Raw genomic sequence first — 18,845 nt, 5'->3', positions numbered from 1 at the left:
TCTTGTCATCACTCTGATATAAGTTAATCTTCATCTCATCTGTCCACAAGACCTTTCCCCAGAAATATGGTTGCTCTTTTAAGTACTTATTGGCAAACTGAAACCCGGCCATCTTATTTTTGCGACTAGCCAGTGGTTTGCATCTTGCAGCGTAGCCTCTGTATTTCTGTTCATGAAGTCTTCTGCGGAGAGTGGTCATTGACAAATCCACACCTGACTCCTGAAGAGTGTTTCTGATCTGTCGGACAGGTGTTTGGGGATTTTTCTTTATTCTTCTGTCATGAACTGTGGAGGTCTTCCTTGGCCTGCCAGTCCCTTTGCGATTAGTATGCTCACCATTGCTCTCTTTCTTCTTAATGATGTTCCAAACACTTGATTTTGGTAAGCCTAAGGTTTGGCTGATGTCTCTAACAGTTTTATTCTTGTTTCTTAGTTTCATAATGGCTTCTTTGACTTTCATTAGCATAACTTTGGTCCTCATGTTGATAAACAGCAATAAACGTTTACACAGGTGATGGAAAGACTAGGTGTTGAGAGCTCTCTTATACCTGCATTAAGGAGGCAATTATTACCAAAGATACTAGAGGAACAAGATAGACCACTCGACCCTAAAGCCGTAGTACGTCAGGGTGCCATTTTAGTAGGCAGAAACTTGCAGAAACATTTAAAAAGAAAAATAACAAAAATCTGTGAATTGATAGATGAAATATATACTGCATTTTAATGGAATCATCACACGTATTGTTCCCCCAAAACACTGATTACACTGCGAGAGGCATAGCAAACGGTGGATTTTGTCTACTAAACTGGCTCCTTTGCATACTACACTTCAGTATACGCGATTTCAACGGTGTGGTCCATCTTGTTCCTCTAGTATCTTTGGTTATTACGCACCTGAGCAATTACAAGCACCTGTGAAGCCATGTGTCCCAAACATTATGGTGCCCTGAAATGGGGGGACTATGTATAAACACAGCTGTAATTTCTACATGGTGAAACCAAAATGTATAATAATGGCCTTTAACATATAACAATAACATATAACAACTACAGCATGGAAACAGGCCTGTCCGGCCCTACCAGTCCATGCCGACCATTCTCCCTGACCTAGTCTCATCTACCTGCACTCAGACCATAACCCTCCAATCCCCTCCTATCCATATACCTATCCAATTTACTCTTAAATAATAAAATCGAGCCAGCCTCCACCACTTCCACCGGAAGCCCATTCCATACAGCCACAACCCTCTGAGTAAAGAAGTTCCCCCTCATGTTACCCCTAAACCTTTGTCCCTCAATTCTGAAGCTATGTCCCCTTGTTGGAATCTTCCCCACTCTCAAAGGGAAAAGCCTACCCACGTCAACTCTGTCCGTCCCTCTCAAAATTTAAAAAACCTCTATCAAGTCCCCCCTCAACCTTCTACGCTCCAAAGAATAAAGACCCAACCTGTTCACCCTCTCTCTGTAGCCTAAGTGCTGAAACCCAGGCAACATTCTAGTAAATCTCCTCTGTACCCTCTCCATTTTGTCGACATCCTTCCTATAATTTGGCGACCAGAACTGCACACCATACTCCAGATTTGGCCTCACCAATGCCCTGTACAATTGCCTTTATTAGAATCAAACAATGTGCACTTTAACCACGTGATTTTTTCTATTACAAATCTCAAATAAATAAATGATGGGTCTTTGTCCCAAATATTATGGAGGGCACAGTACGTCAACAATTTGGCAGAGGAAACCAGATTTTCCAAGTTTGCTGATGTTATAAAACGGAGTGGGATTGTTGATAGGAAGGAGTATATAAAGAGGCTTCCAGAACATATCGTCAAGCTAAGTGAGAGGTGAGAACATGATTAATGAAGTATAATTTTATGGAAATTCAAGGTCATATATATATTGTTTTATATATATATATATAATATATATAAATATGATACTGGGACATAAGAAATGTGACATTGACACCCAAAAATTAATTGTTGCAAAAACCAATGCAAACACATTTATTTACAAGTTTGACAACCGTCTGACTCTATCAAAAAGAAAGAAGATAGTTCCACAACCGCAAGTAGTCTTTTCAGGTAATTTAAAATTTATCACACAAGTGTTAACGTATTAACATGGTGTCTCAATGGCATTTGATTGCAAAGGTAGAACTCCTTTTTTCTAATTCATTAAAGTGTAGTTATACATCCTATCCGTGGCGGTCCACAATCAAATTGGACGGTAAACTTCTAACCAAATTATGGCTGTGTAATACTAGATTGATTAGAGGACACCGTTACGTACATTATCTATGCAAGGAAAGATTAAGTTTAGTTCTATTTCTGCATGCAGTACATCAAATAACCATTTAATATTCACTTTAGAGCAATGTTCTCCTCTCAACTGTTGGCTTTTTAAATAGTAATACTTTCCAGTTTTAGGATAACAGTTTGTTTGATGGCAATATCACGTACATAACGAGGACACCAAAATGTGGCATACAATGGAGTGTGTAAAATTCAATTCATAATATGGAAGAATGAATTTATGTAATATAAAATGGAGTTGTCTACTGATTAACCTTAATATTACAGTGAAGGAGTGGCAAGAACTTACTATTGCTTGTCTTTGGATTGTGTTACTGGTCATATTGAACTACCTGCTACATCGCATAGAGGTATAGATCGGCCACCAGGATAAAACAGGCTATCATCTGCAGGGCATCGGCACACTTATTTACAACCGCGGCATTGTTTGCCCAATGTATGACCCGGTGCAAACATTGCCGCGGCAGTAACTAAGCGTGCCGAAGCCCTGCCGATGATAGGCAGTTTTACCCTAGATCTACTGACAAATACATTTAAACAAGAATTTAATGTGACTTTGGTCATATACCCGATACCTCACGTACAAATATTACTTAATTGCTACACTACTTATTTTACGAATTAAAGTGGATGAGTGCATACACCGACACGTCAAGCGATCTAGAATCGCGTTAGGTATGTACAACACCAAAATCAATATGTGGGACTACATGTCGAATGAAACAACAAAATTCATCCTAGTATATTCCCCAAAATACATTTAAAATACAAACAAAATCTTACCTTTTAATACGCCGACAGGATTGTGTCCGATGGGCTGCGTAAATGCTTTAATTAGGAAGGTTTCGCTGGACAATTGAACGTCTCCTGTACGTAACCAGCAGACGTTCCGAAGACACGAAGGGTCATCAGGCTGCAGCACCGTCAACAGAAAATTGATACACTACACTTTCCCGCGGTTTCGTTTCAGACAGCAATGTTATTGTTTTTATAAGTTGACAGTTCCACCAGACATGAACAGCGGGTGAACGATGCCTGCTTATGCACGTAACGATTTGGACATGGAGAACAAAGTAAGCACAGTATGTCTCCTCTGCTTTAAAGTATGTTGAGTTAAGAATTTGGAACGTATTTTTTTACTTGACTTGGGCATCATAGAAATAAATGAATATCGATCCGATATATATTCATTTTCATGATTGCCAACGGCATCTTACGTATGTAACTCTCAGGACACGATGAGTTACGTACATGAGCACGATATTTTTTTCTCTCCCACATTAATATGTGCAACTACTTTCTCCAAGCAAAGTCGGGTTTGGAAAGGCATATCAAACGTCGTCAAAAATATTTGGTCTAGACAAATGTAGGCCATTGCGATAGGTATATATTTTCACGTAAATTATGATGTGTAAAAAATGTCACATTTTCATGTCCAATTATGGGTAAAAATCAAATACAAATTTGAATTTTACAACAGTTGAAAGTCTGGAACCATAAGTTTATATTATGTATTACATGGCTATATGAAGTACCACACACAAGTAAAACTTTCCCATCAAGTAAACAGAATACACTTTTGCATACAAATAAAAATAACATTAAAAAATCACTCCAGCATCATATTTTTATGCGCATATATATATATAGTGTAAGAAAATAACTGCAGATGCTGGTACAAATTGAAGGTATTTATTCGAGTTATTCCAGCATTTTGTGTGTGTGTGTATGTATATATATATATATATATATATACATATAAATGAAAATATGACTTTATGATATGGAAAGTTACACATTCAAGTGTGAAGATGACATAAAAGTACAGGATTATAAGCAGGGTCAAAATTCATTTTGCTATACCAAACAGAATATTTTTTAAATGGTGAACAGATGGGTAATGTTTGAACAGATGTCCTTGTATCTGTCACTAAATGCTGACATGCAAATAAAGCAAGTAAATAGGAAGGTAAATGGCCATTATTATGAGAGGACTAAAGTACACGAGTAAGAAATTCTTGATCGCAATTATACAGGGCCTTGGTGAGACTACATCTGGAATATTGTGCCCAGTTTTTGTGGCCTTGCCTAATATAAGGAGTTGCAACAGAGATCCATCAGACTACTCTCTGGGATGAAGTCATGCGAAAAAAATGGAGTAGAAAAGTAAATTTAGTCAATCTCAGAGTTTAGAAGAATAAGAGGTGACTTCATTGAAATTGATAACATTCCAAGAGGATGGATGCAGTGAAGTTGTTGACATTAGTTGAGGAATCCAGAAGCAAGGGTTACAATGTCAGAAAAAGGGTAGAACACTTAAGACTGATGAAAAGAAACGGGTTGATGAATCCTTGGAATTTTCTATCCTGGGGAAGGCGCCTTTGTGTGGCGACATGTTGCAAGCAGCACAACAATCGAATATAATGTTTCTGAGCTTACCTGTATTAAAGAAACAGCACAAATCAGTGCTGTAACTAACAAGGTGCTAATGCATTTAAAAGCATTAGCGCTATTACGATTTACCAATGGTAACATAGTTGCTGATTTTAAGGGAATTCCCAATCACAAGGGAATTCCCCCCCCCCCGTCCCGTCCCGTCTTCACGGAGGATCTCGGGAACAGTGAGTACAGTACTTGGAAACATTGGGGAAACCTCCATTGTGTCCGGAATCGTGGTAGACGGACAGGATTACAAGTCAGACTGAAGCATAGGGGACTACGACCCCCTCTCCCTACCATCTATGATCCAATGTACAGTCACTTGAAAATAAAGTGGAGGACTTAAGGTCAAGGCTTCTTTATCAAAGGGAGATATGGGAATGCTGTGTGCTCAGTTTCACAGAGACATGGCTCACCCTCAGCTCCCCAGACTCAGCCATCCAGCTTGAAGGTTTCTCCATCCATCCAATGAACGAAACGCAGGCATTGGGGAAAGGGAGAGGCGGGGGCGTCTGCCTCATGGTCAACTCTTCGTGCGGCTCAGACGTGGCAGCCTTGCCTAAGTCCTGCTCCCCGAACCTGAAACACCTGGCAGTGAAGTACCGCTCCTTCTACGTCCTGAGGGAATTCACCTCCATTATCCTGACCAGGGTGTACATCGCACCCCAGGCAGACGTCCGTCTGGCACTGGAGGAGCTGCACGCCATGGTCAACTAACACCAGTCAGCCTATGCTGAAGCCTTTACCATCATAGCTGGGGATTTCAACAAAGCAAACCTGAAGAAATCACTCCATGGCTACCACCAATAGGTTTTCTGCAGCACCAGATGATTAAAAACCTTTGGCCACTACTAAACGACCTTCAAGGATGCCCATCGCTCCATCCCTCGCTCTCACTGGGAAATCCGACCATTCTGCTGTGCTGTTTCTTCCTGCATATAGGCAGCAACTGAAGAGTGCACCCCCAGCGGTGACGACTGCACAGAGCTGGTCAGGAGAGGCAGAGGAACAGCTCCGGGACTGTTTCGAGTCAGTTGACTGGGCAATGTTCAAGGACTCGGCAACGGACCCGAATGAATACGCCACAGTTGTTACAGACTTCATAAGGAAATGTGTGGAGGAGTGTGTTCCTAGTGTTTCCCAACCAGAAGCCTTGGATGAACCAGGAAATCCCCATTCTTCTGAGGACCAGATCCCGGATCTCTGGCGACGCAAAGGTATATAAGAAGTCCAGATATAACCTTGATAAGGTCATCAAAATGGCTTAAAAAGGGCTTTCGCTCTAAGCTGGAGGATAAGGCGGATGTTCGGCAACTGTGGCAGGGCTTGAATGCCATCTCTTCCTACAAGGCGATAACAAGGGCAGCTCAAGTGACAGCGAAACATCATTCCCTGTTGAGCTCAATGTGTTCTACGCACGCTTTGATAGGGACAATAGGTGCAGGAGGAGGCCATTCGGCCCTTCGAGCCAGCACCGCCATTCAATGTGATCATGGCAAATCATTCTCAATCAGTACCCCGTTCCTGCCTTCTCCCCATACCCCCTGACTCCGCTATCCTTAAGAGCTCTATCCAGCTCTTTCTTGAATGCATTCAGAGAATTGTGCTCCACTGCCTTCTGAGGCAGTGAATTCCACAGATTCACAACTCTGACTGAAAAAGTTTTTCCTCATCTCAGTTCTAAATGGCCTACCCCTTATTCTTAAACTGTGGCCCCTTGTTCTGGACTCCCCCAACATTGGGAACATGTTTCCTGCCTCTAACGTGTCCAACCCCTTAATAATCTTATACGTTTCGATAAGATCTCCTCTCATCCTTCTAAATTCCAGTGTATACAAGCCAAGTCGCTCCAGTCTTTCAACATATGAAAGTCCTACCATTCCGGGAATTAACCTAGTAAACCTACGCTGCATGCCCTCAATAGCAAGAATATCCGTCCTCAAATTTGGAGACCAAAACTGCACACAGTATTCCAGGTGCGGTCTCACTAGGGCCCAGTACAACTGCAGAAGGACCTCTTTGTTCCTATACTCAACTCCTCTTGTTATGAAGGCCAACATTCCATTGGCTTTCTTCACTGCCTGCTGTACCTGCATGCTTCCTTTCAGTGACTGATGCACTAGGACACCCAGATCTCGTTGTACGTCCCCTGTTCCTAACTTGACACCATTCGGATAATACTCTGCCTTCCTATTCTTACCACCAAAGTGGCTCTCACACTTATCCACATTAAACTGCATCTGCCATGCATCCGCCCACTCAAACAACCTGTCCAAGTTACCCTGCAACCTCATAGCATCTTCCTCACAGTTCACACTACCACCCAGCTTTGTATCATCAGCAAATTTGCTAATGGTAGTTTTAATCCCTTCATCCAAGTGATTAATGTATATTGTAAATAGTTGCGGTCCCAGCACCGAGCCTTCCGGTACTCCACTAGTTACTGCCTGCCATTCTGAAATGGACCCATTTATCCCCACTCTTTGCTTTCTGTCTGTCAACCAATTTTCTATCCATGTCAGTACCCTACCTCCAATACCATGTGCTCTAATTTTGCCCACTAATCTCCTATGTGGAACCTTGTCAAAGACTTTCTGAAAGTCAAGGTACACCACATCCACCGGCTCTCCCCTGTCAATTTTCCTGGTTACATCCTCAAAGAATTCCAGAAGATTAGAACACTGATGTACCTTCCTGAGGCCCCATAGTATTGCAATCACAGTCACAAGAGCCGACTGCAAAAGATCCTTTGGGGGATGAACCCTCGGAAAGCCTCTGGACCTGATAGTATACCTGGTCGTGTTCTTAAAACCTGGGCAGACCAACTGGCTGGAGTTTTTGCAGACATTGTCAACCTCTCATTACAGAGGTCTGAGATTCCCATTGCTTTAAGAGAGCATCAATAAAACCAGTGCCTAAGAAGAGTAAGGTGACATGCCTCAATGTTTGTCGACTGGTGACACTAAAGTCCGTGGTGATGACGGGCTTTGAGAGGTTGGAAGAACCTCGACCCATTACAGTTTGCCTATCGCCACGACAGGTCAACGGAGGATGCGATCTCACAGGCTCTCCACTGCATCTGGACCACTTGGACAATAAAAACTCATACGTCAGGCTGTTGTTTATAGACTACAGCTCAACGTTCGATATCCTCATCCCCTCCAAGCTAGTTATCAAGCTCACAGAACTGCGCTAGTTATCTGCACACCTATCTGCAACTGGATCCTCGACTTCCTCATCAACAGGCCACAGTCTGTTTGAATTGGCAGCAACACTTCTTCCTCAATAACCATCAGTGCGGGAGCACCTCAAGGCTGTGTGCTCAGCCCTCTGCTCTACTCTATACTCACGACTACGTAACCGGACACAGTGCGAACTCCATCTTCAAGTTCACTGCCGACGTCACTATTGTTGGACGAATTACATATGATGCTGAGTCAGAGTATGGAAGTGGGATCGATCGACTGACCAAATGATGCCAGCATACTAACCTGGCTCTCAATGTGAGTAAGACCAAGGATCTGATTGTGATGGGGCCGCTGCCTTCGTGCAGGTACACTGATCCCGATGGTGGGCGTCAACCGTGCTGTCCTGCTGGGGATGCCCGGCTTCTACCGGGACTTGCTGACAGTCTGGAACCTGGTTGCTGTCGATCGGGCCCCCCCTCCGCTGACGGAGGGCGGCGGCCTAGGCGTGAGAGCAGCCGGCCCTTGTCCCGCCCCGCCGGGTGTCGGGTGGGCTCAAACGTGTGGAGTACTTGCGGCTGAGCAAACCCCTGCTCAACCGGAAGTACTCGTCGGACCCAGGTGCCGTAATCCTTCCCGGGAGCCGGTCCCACATAACATGAGCCGCATTTCCTCGACACCCTTCATCTCCCTCCGAGACGCAGGGATGTCCTGTACGGGCTCCTCCTCCACACCCTGCACTTCCTCGCACTGGTCCACCGTCCGGACACTAAGTGGCGGTCGGTGTTGCCTTCAGGTCGCGAGGGTCCGCGGTGGGGGTCCCTCTATGCAGGGATTCTGTCCCTCTCCATCGGGGACCTGGGGTGGAAGGTATTGCACCGAGGAGTCCCCTGCAACCTGTTCCTCGCGCGGTTCACAGACTCGCCAGCCGCCTGCCACTTTTGCGGATTGGAAGAGTCTGTGTACCACGTGTACATGGAGTGTGTGAGGTTGCAGCCCCGTTCCAATATCTAAAGGGGCTGCTCCTTGCTTTTTGGCTGCATTTTCCACCCACCATCCTCATCTTTGGACATCCTGTGCGTAGGGGAGAGGGTAGGGCCGAAGATGTCCTTGTTGCGTTGCTCCTGGGCCTGGCCAAACTGGCCATCCGCGACTCACGGCACCAGGCGGAAGAGGGCTCTGCCCGAGCCAGCTGCCTACCTCTTTTCCGGGGTTACATCCGTGCCCGGGTGGTGTTGGAGAGGGACTACGCGCTGTCCACGGGCACCCTGGATGATTTCCGGGACCGCTGGGCACCGCGGGGGATTGGATGTATCCTGGATGGGGATTGTAATATAATTGTATAATAGTTTCAATTGGTATATTTGTTTGTATAGTATTCTGGTGGTGGGTTCTGTTTTGGTTTTATTGTATTGTATATATTATTTTAATATTAATATTTGAATAAATATTTTTGGGGAAAAAAAGGATCTTATTGTGGACTTTGGAAGAGGAAGAATGAGGACCCACAAACCTGTCTATCGACGGGGCGATGGTGGAGAGAGTCAAAAACTTTAAATTCCTGGTTGTGCATATTTCTGAAGATCTTTCATGGACCTAGCACACTGATGCAATTATAAAGAAAGGCCATCAACGCCTCTTCCTGAGAAGATTGCGGAGATTTGGAATGTCAGGGAGGACTCTCGAACCTCTGCAGGTGTGCAGCAGGGGAGCATATTGAATGGTTGCATCATGGCTTGGTTCAGCAACTTGAATGCCCAGAAACGAGGAAGACTGCAAAAAGTGGTGAACGCTGCCCAGTCCATGAGTTCTTACATTCCCACCATCAAAGGGATTTATAGGAGTGGCTGCCTCAAAAAGACAGCCAGCATTATCAGAGACCCACATCACCCTGGCCACACACTCATTTCATCCCTGCCATTAGGAAGAAGGTACAGGAGCCTGAAAACTGTAACATCCAGGTTCAGGAACAGCTTCTTCCCTACAGCCATCAGGCTATTTAAAATCTCCATCCTCCAAATAAGCTCTGAATTATATAGACTTGGGGGGGGTATTGGTTTTGTCTATTTGCCTATTTTTGTTTGTTTGTGTGTGTGTGTGCATGCATATATATATATATATATATATATATATATATATATATATGTATATGCTTTTTTTCCTCTTTATTATATTGTTTATAGTGTACTATGTTTACATATTCCGTTGTGCTACTGCAAGTAGGAATTTCATTGTTCTATCTGGGAAATATGGTAATAAAACACTTAATCATTGGGTTGTTCAGAACAAAGATGATTGAGGAGAGTTGGTATGTCAACGAATACTCTATCGAATTTCTACAGGTGAATGAAAGAGCAAACCGACTGGTTGCATCACACAGCCTGGTTCGACAACTCGAATGCCCAGGAATATTGGAGACTCCAGAGAGTAATAGATCTTGCCAGGTCCATCACATGTTCTGACCTCCCCACCATCGACGGGATCTATAAGAGGTGGTGCCTCAAAAAGGTAGCCAATATCATTGAAGACCCATACCACTGGCCACACTCTCATTTTGCTACTACTGTGGGAAGGAGGAGTTACAGATTACAGATGCCACTACTATGGGAAGGTCCTAAAAACCATGGCCACCAGGTTCAAAAACAGCTTCCCAGCAACCATCAGGGTCTTGATCACAACACTAACATCAGCAACTATGATTATCTGTGAACTGTGTTGTTGCACAATGGACTTTGGTTTCGCACTATTATGGTAAACTAGTAAGAATTTCATTATTCTGTTGCTAGTACCTGTGACAATTGGACACTCCTGATTCTTGACAAAGGAGATCGGGGGATATGAGAGAATATTGTAGAACTTTGAAATCTGGCACAATTAGAACTTTGGTGCAAGGCGAGCTGCTTTCCCAGACTGTTAAATACTTTTTTCTATTAATACCACAGTAAGCCTTTAATTCACTTTTTTTTTTAGATGTTGCAGTATAGTATAAGTTTTCTCTAGTGGATCAGATAAGTTAAAAGGGAGTACATGAAATAAGGGCAGTAAATGGAATGAGAGGATGTTGAGTCAGATGTTGGTCTATGGCAATTTCTGATGTCAACTTACAATGATTAAGAAGTCAACTTGTGTACACGTATTCCAGTGTAATTGTTTGTCATTTATGGTGGAGTTTTACTTGAGAAAGTTGGCAACCAATATTATTTGGCATTTAAAAATATGTTTTATTCTTAAACTAACATTGATATTTCCAACATGATTAGACAGTATATTAAGCCTAGCCAATACTATCAACACATCTTATGAGTACCATGAACTCCTCAGCCTTCACTAGGCACATCAAGAAGACAAAAAAGTCAAAAAATTCCTTCAGCTGCTTTAGGAGAAACTAACATTGATATTCCTCTCCAATGGTCAAAAAGTCCAGGACAGCTCATTGGCTATGATACATATTCTTTATTTTCTCTGTTACATGCACTTCTGTTGGGCATATTTTGCAACAAAACCACACTCAGCCCATGAGTTTCCAATTTATTCCTGCAAGAATTTGATGTTTAACCAACTTTGTAATTTATGTTCTCCATCTGATCCTCAATCTTTCTTGCACATTATCTCATGGATAGAATTGAATGGACAACTTTCTAAAATCTAATTTCCCTGATCGAAAACCCCCCCATCATATATTGTGGTAATCAAGGAATATTAAACCAAAGGTATTTATTCACAAAATGCTGGAGTAACTCAGCAGGTCAGGCAGCATCTCAGGAAAGAAGGAATGGGTGACGTTTTGGGTCGAGACCCTTCTTCAGACTGATGTCAGGGGGGCGGGACAAAGGAAGGATATAGGTGGAGACAAGAAGACAGTGGGAGATCTAGGAAGTGGGGGGGGGGGGGGGGAAGGGAGTCGACAGAGGAACTATCTAAAGTTGGAGAAGTCAATGGAAATATGAGGTGCTGTTCCTCCAATTTCCGGTGGGCCTCACTATGGCACTGGAGGAGGCCCATGACAGAAAGGTCAGACTGGGAGGGGGAGTTGAAGTGCTCAACCACTGGGAGATCAGGTTGGTTTAGGCGGACTTCTTTACATCGGCGAAACCAAACGCAGGCTCGGCGATTGCTTAGCTCAACACCTTCGCTCAGTCCACCTTAACCAACCTGATACCTTCGATTTGTACCAGCATCTGCAGTTATTTTCTTACACAAGGAATATTAAACTGTGCTCACTTCTCATCAGGTATTGGCCTCATTCTGATGATTCTGCTGTCTGAGAAAAAGATAGAAAAGGGAAATTGCCTAAGATTACCATTATGTGGTGTTAGTCTGAATGTATAATTCTTAGTATTGTACAGGCAGTTGTAAATTTATGACCACTGAAAAAATGTTTTAGAGATCTCATTTGCAGAATTATGTGACTTTATTCAGTGAAAGTTGAAAAAGAAAGCAAGAACAGTAGGAGGTACAGGTGAAATGAAAACCTCCAGAAAATTCAAAGGCAGATTTGGGTCCATTAACAGATCATTAATTATTTAAAGTCAATTTATATCATTCATCAACACATCTCAAGTGTTTTCATCGTACTGATATTAGCCGATTCCAATCACGTGAGGAATGTGAATGGATGTGACTTAATGAGTTTCAAGGAAGAAGCCTTTGTTAGATTTCTTTTGAGTAAGTTTTGCATTCCCACAGGAATATTTCTTCAAGGAGTTTGGATAAGAGAATTGCATGTGTAGTTAGAGTTCTGGTGGAGGTTCATTTCCAAGTGTTATTTCCTCATCAAGAGTACAGTATCACAGATTTTCACTGCAAGTATTTTAGTTCAGCAGATATTTTAGATTCTCAATTTGAGGGTTGTTACTAATTGTTGCATGTACTAAATTCTCATTTGGTTCGATGCAGCCAGGACAATTTTTCTGACATGTTATGTCAACCATTTTTCTTGTTAAATCATCTAATTTTTATTTTCAACTGAAGCTGATGACGTGTTACTCAATTGAAGTTCTAACTTTAATCTGTTCTATATATGCTGCTGCACATCCATCGAGTGTTGAGACGTTTAATGGAGTCTAGGTTGTAGTATTATGTGTCAATATTTAAATAAAAAATGCAAGCAGGAATAGGCCATTCAGCCTACGAACTAATGAATGGTTCTGTAACTGATGGTGTTCTGAAAATTCACATCCTTTAACTTACTCCTAATTATTTATAATGGATTTTTAACACTATCACCTGTTATCTAAAATTCAACTTGCTTCATGATTCTTCCTAAAGTAATCCCTTTATCAATCAACCTAATGGACATTTTGATGCCGGACGTCCTTTCACATCTTCTATTTCTACTGTCCTGTGTCATAAACTGGCCTGCAAGTGAAACAGTCATTTTCCCACACTTCCAGTCTAGAATACTGAATTTAATGTAGATGCCTCTTCATCAGAGAATATAGAGGCAGATTAGAAGACTATTTTGCTAAGCACGTGTCATGAAGGGTTCTCTGAACTTCATATCCCTTTATATTTTAAAGGGCCTGTCCTACTTAGGCAAAAAAAAAATTTAGGCGACTGCCGGCGACTGTCATAGTCGTAGCAGGTCGCCGAATAAACGGCGACTGGACCCCCCTACGACAATGTCTACGACAAGCTACAACTACTTACCACCTAGTCGACGTCAAGCTATAGCAAGCTATCGACAACTGGTGACCCAATCGTTGCGAGTAGGACGTCCATCTACGAACGCACCTACGACGACACCTACGACAATCTACCACCACAGAGGCGACACCTACGACAACCGAAGTCAACCTATGTCCACCCGTGACAAGCTACGACCCTGAAGACTGAAGACAACTGAAGATGATTCACGTTTCACCCAGTTTCCCCATAAAAGGGGGTGTATGGTAGGGTTTCCAGTCATTCTGCATCATGACTATTTGAAAGTGATGCCATGAGAAACTACTCTGAAATACAATAACTTCATACATCAATTTCCAATCAAAATGTCAAGAATTTCCTGTATTGATATCGAAACAAACAAAAATTTTAAGGTTGATAAAAACGTACAACAGTGCATACTAAAATATTGTAATAAACTTCAATAAATTTCAATAAACTTCAAACTTTAAACAGAATACAAGTGCAAAAACATACAAAACCTAACATTTATGGACACATTACACTGATGGGTGATCAGATTAAGTCCACACTTGGAATTCACCGAAGTCAGCACGGGCGATAACCTACCTCACCTGGCGACAACCTATGACAGGATAAGTCAAGCTACGCTCATTGGCGTCCAACCCACTGTCACTGAAAATTTTTCAACTTTCTGAAAATCTAGCGGCGACCAGGAAGACGCTACGAGACTGCACACGACCATACAGGCGACACCCTGGCAACCATGTGGCGACAGCCTAGTCGACTTTAGTCGCCTAAAAAAATTGCCTAAGTGGGACAGGCCCTTAATTCTTTATTCCATTCTAACAATGACCTGACTGTGTGGCTTCCTGTATTCTTATAACAAGGCCCAAAGTAAGCTTGAGGAACAACACCTCATATTCTATCTGAGCATGTTGCAGCTTTGCCGACTCAGGATTTAATTGTCGGGTAACTTCCCTTGTCTGTCAGTATCAGAACTGGCCATTTTTGCTGCAAGTTATTTTCCAGTTCTCTTGGGTCTGGTTTTCTCTCTCAATTAGCAAAGTGACCTGCTAACCATGTTTTTTACACTGCTTAGTTTGCTATCTCTTTTTAATTACCCTCATTAGACAATAGGTGCAGGAGTAGGCCATTCAGCCCTTCGAGTCAGCACCGCCATTCAATGTGATCATAGCTGATCATTCACATTCAGTACCCCGTTCCTGCCTTCTCCCCAACACCCTGACTCCGATATCATTAAGAGCTCTATCTAGCTCTCTCTTGAAAGCATCTAGAGAATTGGCCTCCACTGCCTTCTGAGGCAGAGAATTCCACAAATTCACAACTTTCTGACTGAAAATGTTTTTTCACGTCTCCTTTCTAAATGGCCTACCCCTTATTCTTAAACTGTGGCCCCTGGTTCTGGATTCCCCCAACATTGGGAACATGTTTCCTGCCTCTAACGTGTCCAATCCCTTAATAATCTTATGTTTCAATAAGATCCCCTCTCACCCTTCTTTGGGGTGAGGGAGGAGGAGGGTCCCATACTTATATGGTTATGTTGGGAATGGAAAGGTATGGATCATGCGCAGGCAGATAAGATTAGTTTATCTTGCCAATATGTTCTACACAGACATTGTGGTCTGAGGGGTCTTTTTCGGTGCTGTACTTTTCTATATTCTATGAGGGGTGAGAGGCGAGATATACAAAATTATGAGGTCCACTGACAGGAGATACAGTAAGAATCTTTGCCCACAGCAGAGGTGCCTAAAAATAGAGTGCATCAGTTTATGATAAAGAGCAGGAGGTTCAGAGTGGATCAGAGGAAGAATGTTTTCACCCAGACAAAGGTTGGAATCTGGAATGCACTGCCTCAGTAGGTGATGAAAGTGGATATACTGACAATATTTAATGTGTAGGAAGGAACTGTAGATGCTGGTTTACATTGAAGATCGACACAAAAAGCTGGAATCAGGCAATATCACTGAATAGAAGGGATGGGTGACGTTTCGGGTTGAGACTTCAGTCTGAAGAAGGGTCTCAATCTAAAACGTCACCCGTTCCCTCCATCCAGAGAAGTTGCCTGTCCCACTGAGTTACTCCAGCTTTTTGTGTTATTCTTCAATGTAAACCAGCATCCACAGTTCCTTCCTACACACTAAATATTGTCATTATATCCACTTTCACCACCTACTGAGGCAGTTAATCTATTGACTGAAGAACCTGTACAATTTATTCCCTCAGCAAACTTACTCTCACCCAATCCAAGACATTCCCTTTGTCCTATTCATCCTCCTCCTCCACTGCAACTTAAAACCTTTTTTCTCTCCCAGTTCTGATGATGAATCTTCAACTTGAAATGTTGAATCTTTTCTCTTTTCACAGATGCTGCCTGACTTTCTGAATGTTTCCATCATTTTATGTTTTCTTTTCAGATATTCGGCATCAGTATACTTTTGATTTTCACTTTTTAGATTGTGTAATGCAAGCTTTTAAGCCTGGAGGTCTGGTGGAGGAACTGAACAGATCAGACAGCATCTCAAAGCTATAGGTTAACATTTTGGTCCTGATGCAGGACCTTGATCCCAAATGTCTACTATCCCTTTGCCTTCAGAGATGCTGTGTGATCTGTTGAGCTCCTCCATGCATTTATTTTTTGCTCCACATTCATATATCTGAAATCTGTTCTGCCTCCTGGGGACTTTGTCTTTAGTTCCATGAGTTTACCTAGTTTCTTCACTTTTTATTTCTGATTTTCTCTTAGTGGAATGTTTCTCATCTAAACTACTATGAAGGCAGGTGCAAAATATGTATTTGAAGTCTTTGCCATTTCCTTGGTTCCTAATATCCACTCTCATCCTTTATGGATCAGCTTTTATATGTTTGCTTCCTTTTTAAAAAAAACCTAGCGGGAGCTCTGTCTGTTTTTATATATTTCTGGCTTTTTTATTCTCATAATATCTTTAGTCATTTTTTGTTATCTTTGCAGATGTCTGGATCTTTCCCAATCTTATGACCCATTGCTACAATCATTGTTTGCTTTATCTTCTGATTTTGTATTATCCTTGTTTAATTAATGATCATTTTTAGTTATGTCTTTATTTCTCAATGGGATGTATAGTTTGGTGCCTTCCCAATTTGAAATTGCTTTATGTTAACATGGTAGAAAAAAACAATTAAAGACAAAAAATATTACACTCAATTTGAAAGTCAGGCTTAAGTTAAAAACTTGTAGCAAATATAGATTTCAAAACACATCTACCTTGTGGCACAGATATACCCCTTTTTAATAATACAAGGACATTAACTAGCCATAGGACATTGTGAGTAATTCCAGGTATCTATAAAGAAATGGTATGTGATTCATCAAGAAATTGAAAGAATTGTTTATTTTCGAATAGCTCAAAATGTAACAAGTGTATTCAAATGTGCCTAAAAAGCAACTCTGGTTATTCGAATAATTAACTTGGAGGTTGTGCATTGCTTAACTTAGCCAGTTCTATCAATCTGACTGGTCTGTCTGTTAATCCTCAAGAATTATCTTCTTACAATAGTTTTCAATGTGTATTATTTAATTTGTTTTTGTAGGGAAGTAGAGACAACATGAGCATTGTGCTGGTCTGCTTCCCTAATGCTCCCAAGGTGTCAGAAGAGGCGGTGAGAAAAGATGCTGAACTGAATAAATACCTGGAGTCTCGTGTTGAAGGTAGAATGTTTGGCTTAACTGTTTCTATTAATGAGATTTTTTTTAAAGGGATGAATTGATCACCAAGTATTCATTTAAGTATTTATTTAACACTTAGTTCCCCAGAGAATGAAACATCTCAAGATCTCGGAAACATTTAAGAAATCTTTTTCCGTTTGTCTGTGTATTTTCAGCATAATGTGTAGTTGGATAAATGTGGACATCACTTTGTTTCTGTGGAAGGCACTGTTGGTCATGATTTTCTTTTTTTTTCAGTCAGACTGTGGGTGCTTTTCCGAATACTTTTCAGAATGTTATTCATCATCCATGCATATTCCTTTTTTAAAAACCTTTTAAAAACTTGTGTGCTGAGCATTTTATCTTATTGGATTCACCACCAAGGCTTGAGTAAACTCTTGTACTAAAACAGTTTAGTTGAAGATGCTTGTGTTGGTACGAAATGTTTCCAGAAAATGTTGTGTTTGTATTGAGAACAACCATGTTTACTAAACTGGAAAGGACTTTTGCCAAGTTAAAACTGATCATTGTGGATTCATCTGAGAACACTTTCAATAACAGTCCCCCTACTGTAATTCCCTTAAGTATGACATGTGATCTAGAATTTTCCCTTTGTAGGTATTTCATTCTCTATTCCTCAGGCCGGCCACAAAGATGTTCCAAAAGTTGTGCATTCTGAAGGCAGACAGTTTAATAAAAGATGGTATATAGATTCTCAATAGATTGCAACTTCCTGGATAATGCATGTTTTCTAATTGGCTGTATTTCAAAGGATTTTTGCAAAGTTCCACTCAAGATGTTCTCACCAGCCACTACAAAGCTGCTGGTGTTTCTTTGCGAGAAAAGTTTTCATCTCTAATAATACAATACACTTTTGCTCGGCTGAGATTTTGAACTCAAATTATCAAGTAGTGCACAAAACTATCAACAACTGCTAGAAGACACAAGTTAGAACATTGGGTGCTAAATTCAAACAGCATTTATCCTCCATGAAATTCCAGAAATGAAGCACTTTCCTGCAAAGCTAAGATTATTGCACCGTTTTCAACACAATCTGATAGGTTAGGGAGCCTAATGAAATAAAGGTATATAATAAGCATAGAGATGCAAGGAAGTGCAGATGCTGGAATCTTGAGCACAGCGCAAAGTGCTGGAGTAACTCAGCAGGTCAAGCAGTATCTTTAGAGGCAATGGATAGGCAATATTTTGGGTGGGGACTTTTCCAAGGACCCAAAATGTCGCCTGTCCTCTTCCTCCACAAATGCTGCCTTACCCGCTGTTACTCCAGCACTTTGTTTATAGGAGACATGGTATATTGTTAAATGCTACACCTCAGTGCAGTCTGAAATCTGATCAAACTTGTTAGCTGCATGGCTCCCCCGATTTTTTTTTCTAAGTTCATAAGTACATATGTGTAAAAAAAAGATCAGTTAAAATCCATCCACGCCTGGATCATACAAAATTTATTGGGATATTATGGAACGATATATCACAAAGGAAAGCCAGTAGGTAAAGCTGTTACATTTTAGTGCCATTCTGAGTTTTGCCATAACTTTCTGGTTTATCTTTCATCAT

General features: G+C 41.6%; 1 protein-coding gene across 9 annotated transcripts in view; it reads left to right on the top strand.

Moving 5' to 3' along the window:
• Positions 1-18,845, top strand: part of ppm1ba (protein phosphatase, Mg2+/Mn2+ dependent, 1Ba) — a 109,995-nt gene that overhangs the window by 58,477 nt on the left and 32,673 nt on the right. For all 9 annotated transcript variants that reach the window (XM_078405008.1, XM_078405011.1, XM_078405005.1 and 6 more), the window contains exon 3: positions 17,156-17,273. In XM_078405008.1, coding sequence (XP_078261134.1) covers positions 17,156-17,273 — 118 coding nt within the window. The remainder of the gene's footprint in view (positions 1-17,155; positions 17,274-18,845) is intronic.

The sequence above is a fragment of the Rhinoraja longicauda genome, chromosome 9 (assembly GCF_053455715.1).
Source record: "Rhinoraja longicauda isolate Sanriku21f chromosome 9, sRhiLon1.1, whole genome shotgun sequence".
Taxonomy (NCBI): domain Eukaryota; kingdom Metazoa; phylum Chordata; class Chondrichthyes; order Rajiformes; family Arhynchobatidae; genus Rhinoraja; species Rhinoraja longicauda.
This window is presented reverse-complemented; position numbering and strand designations above follow the sequence as displayed.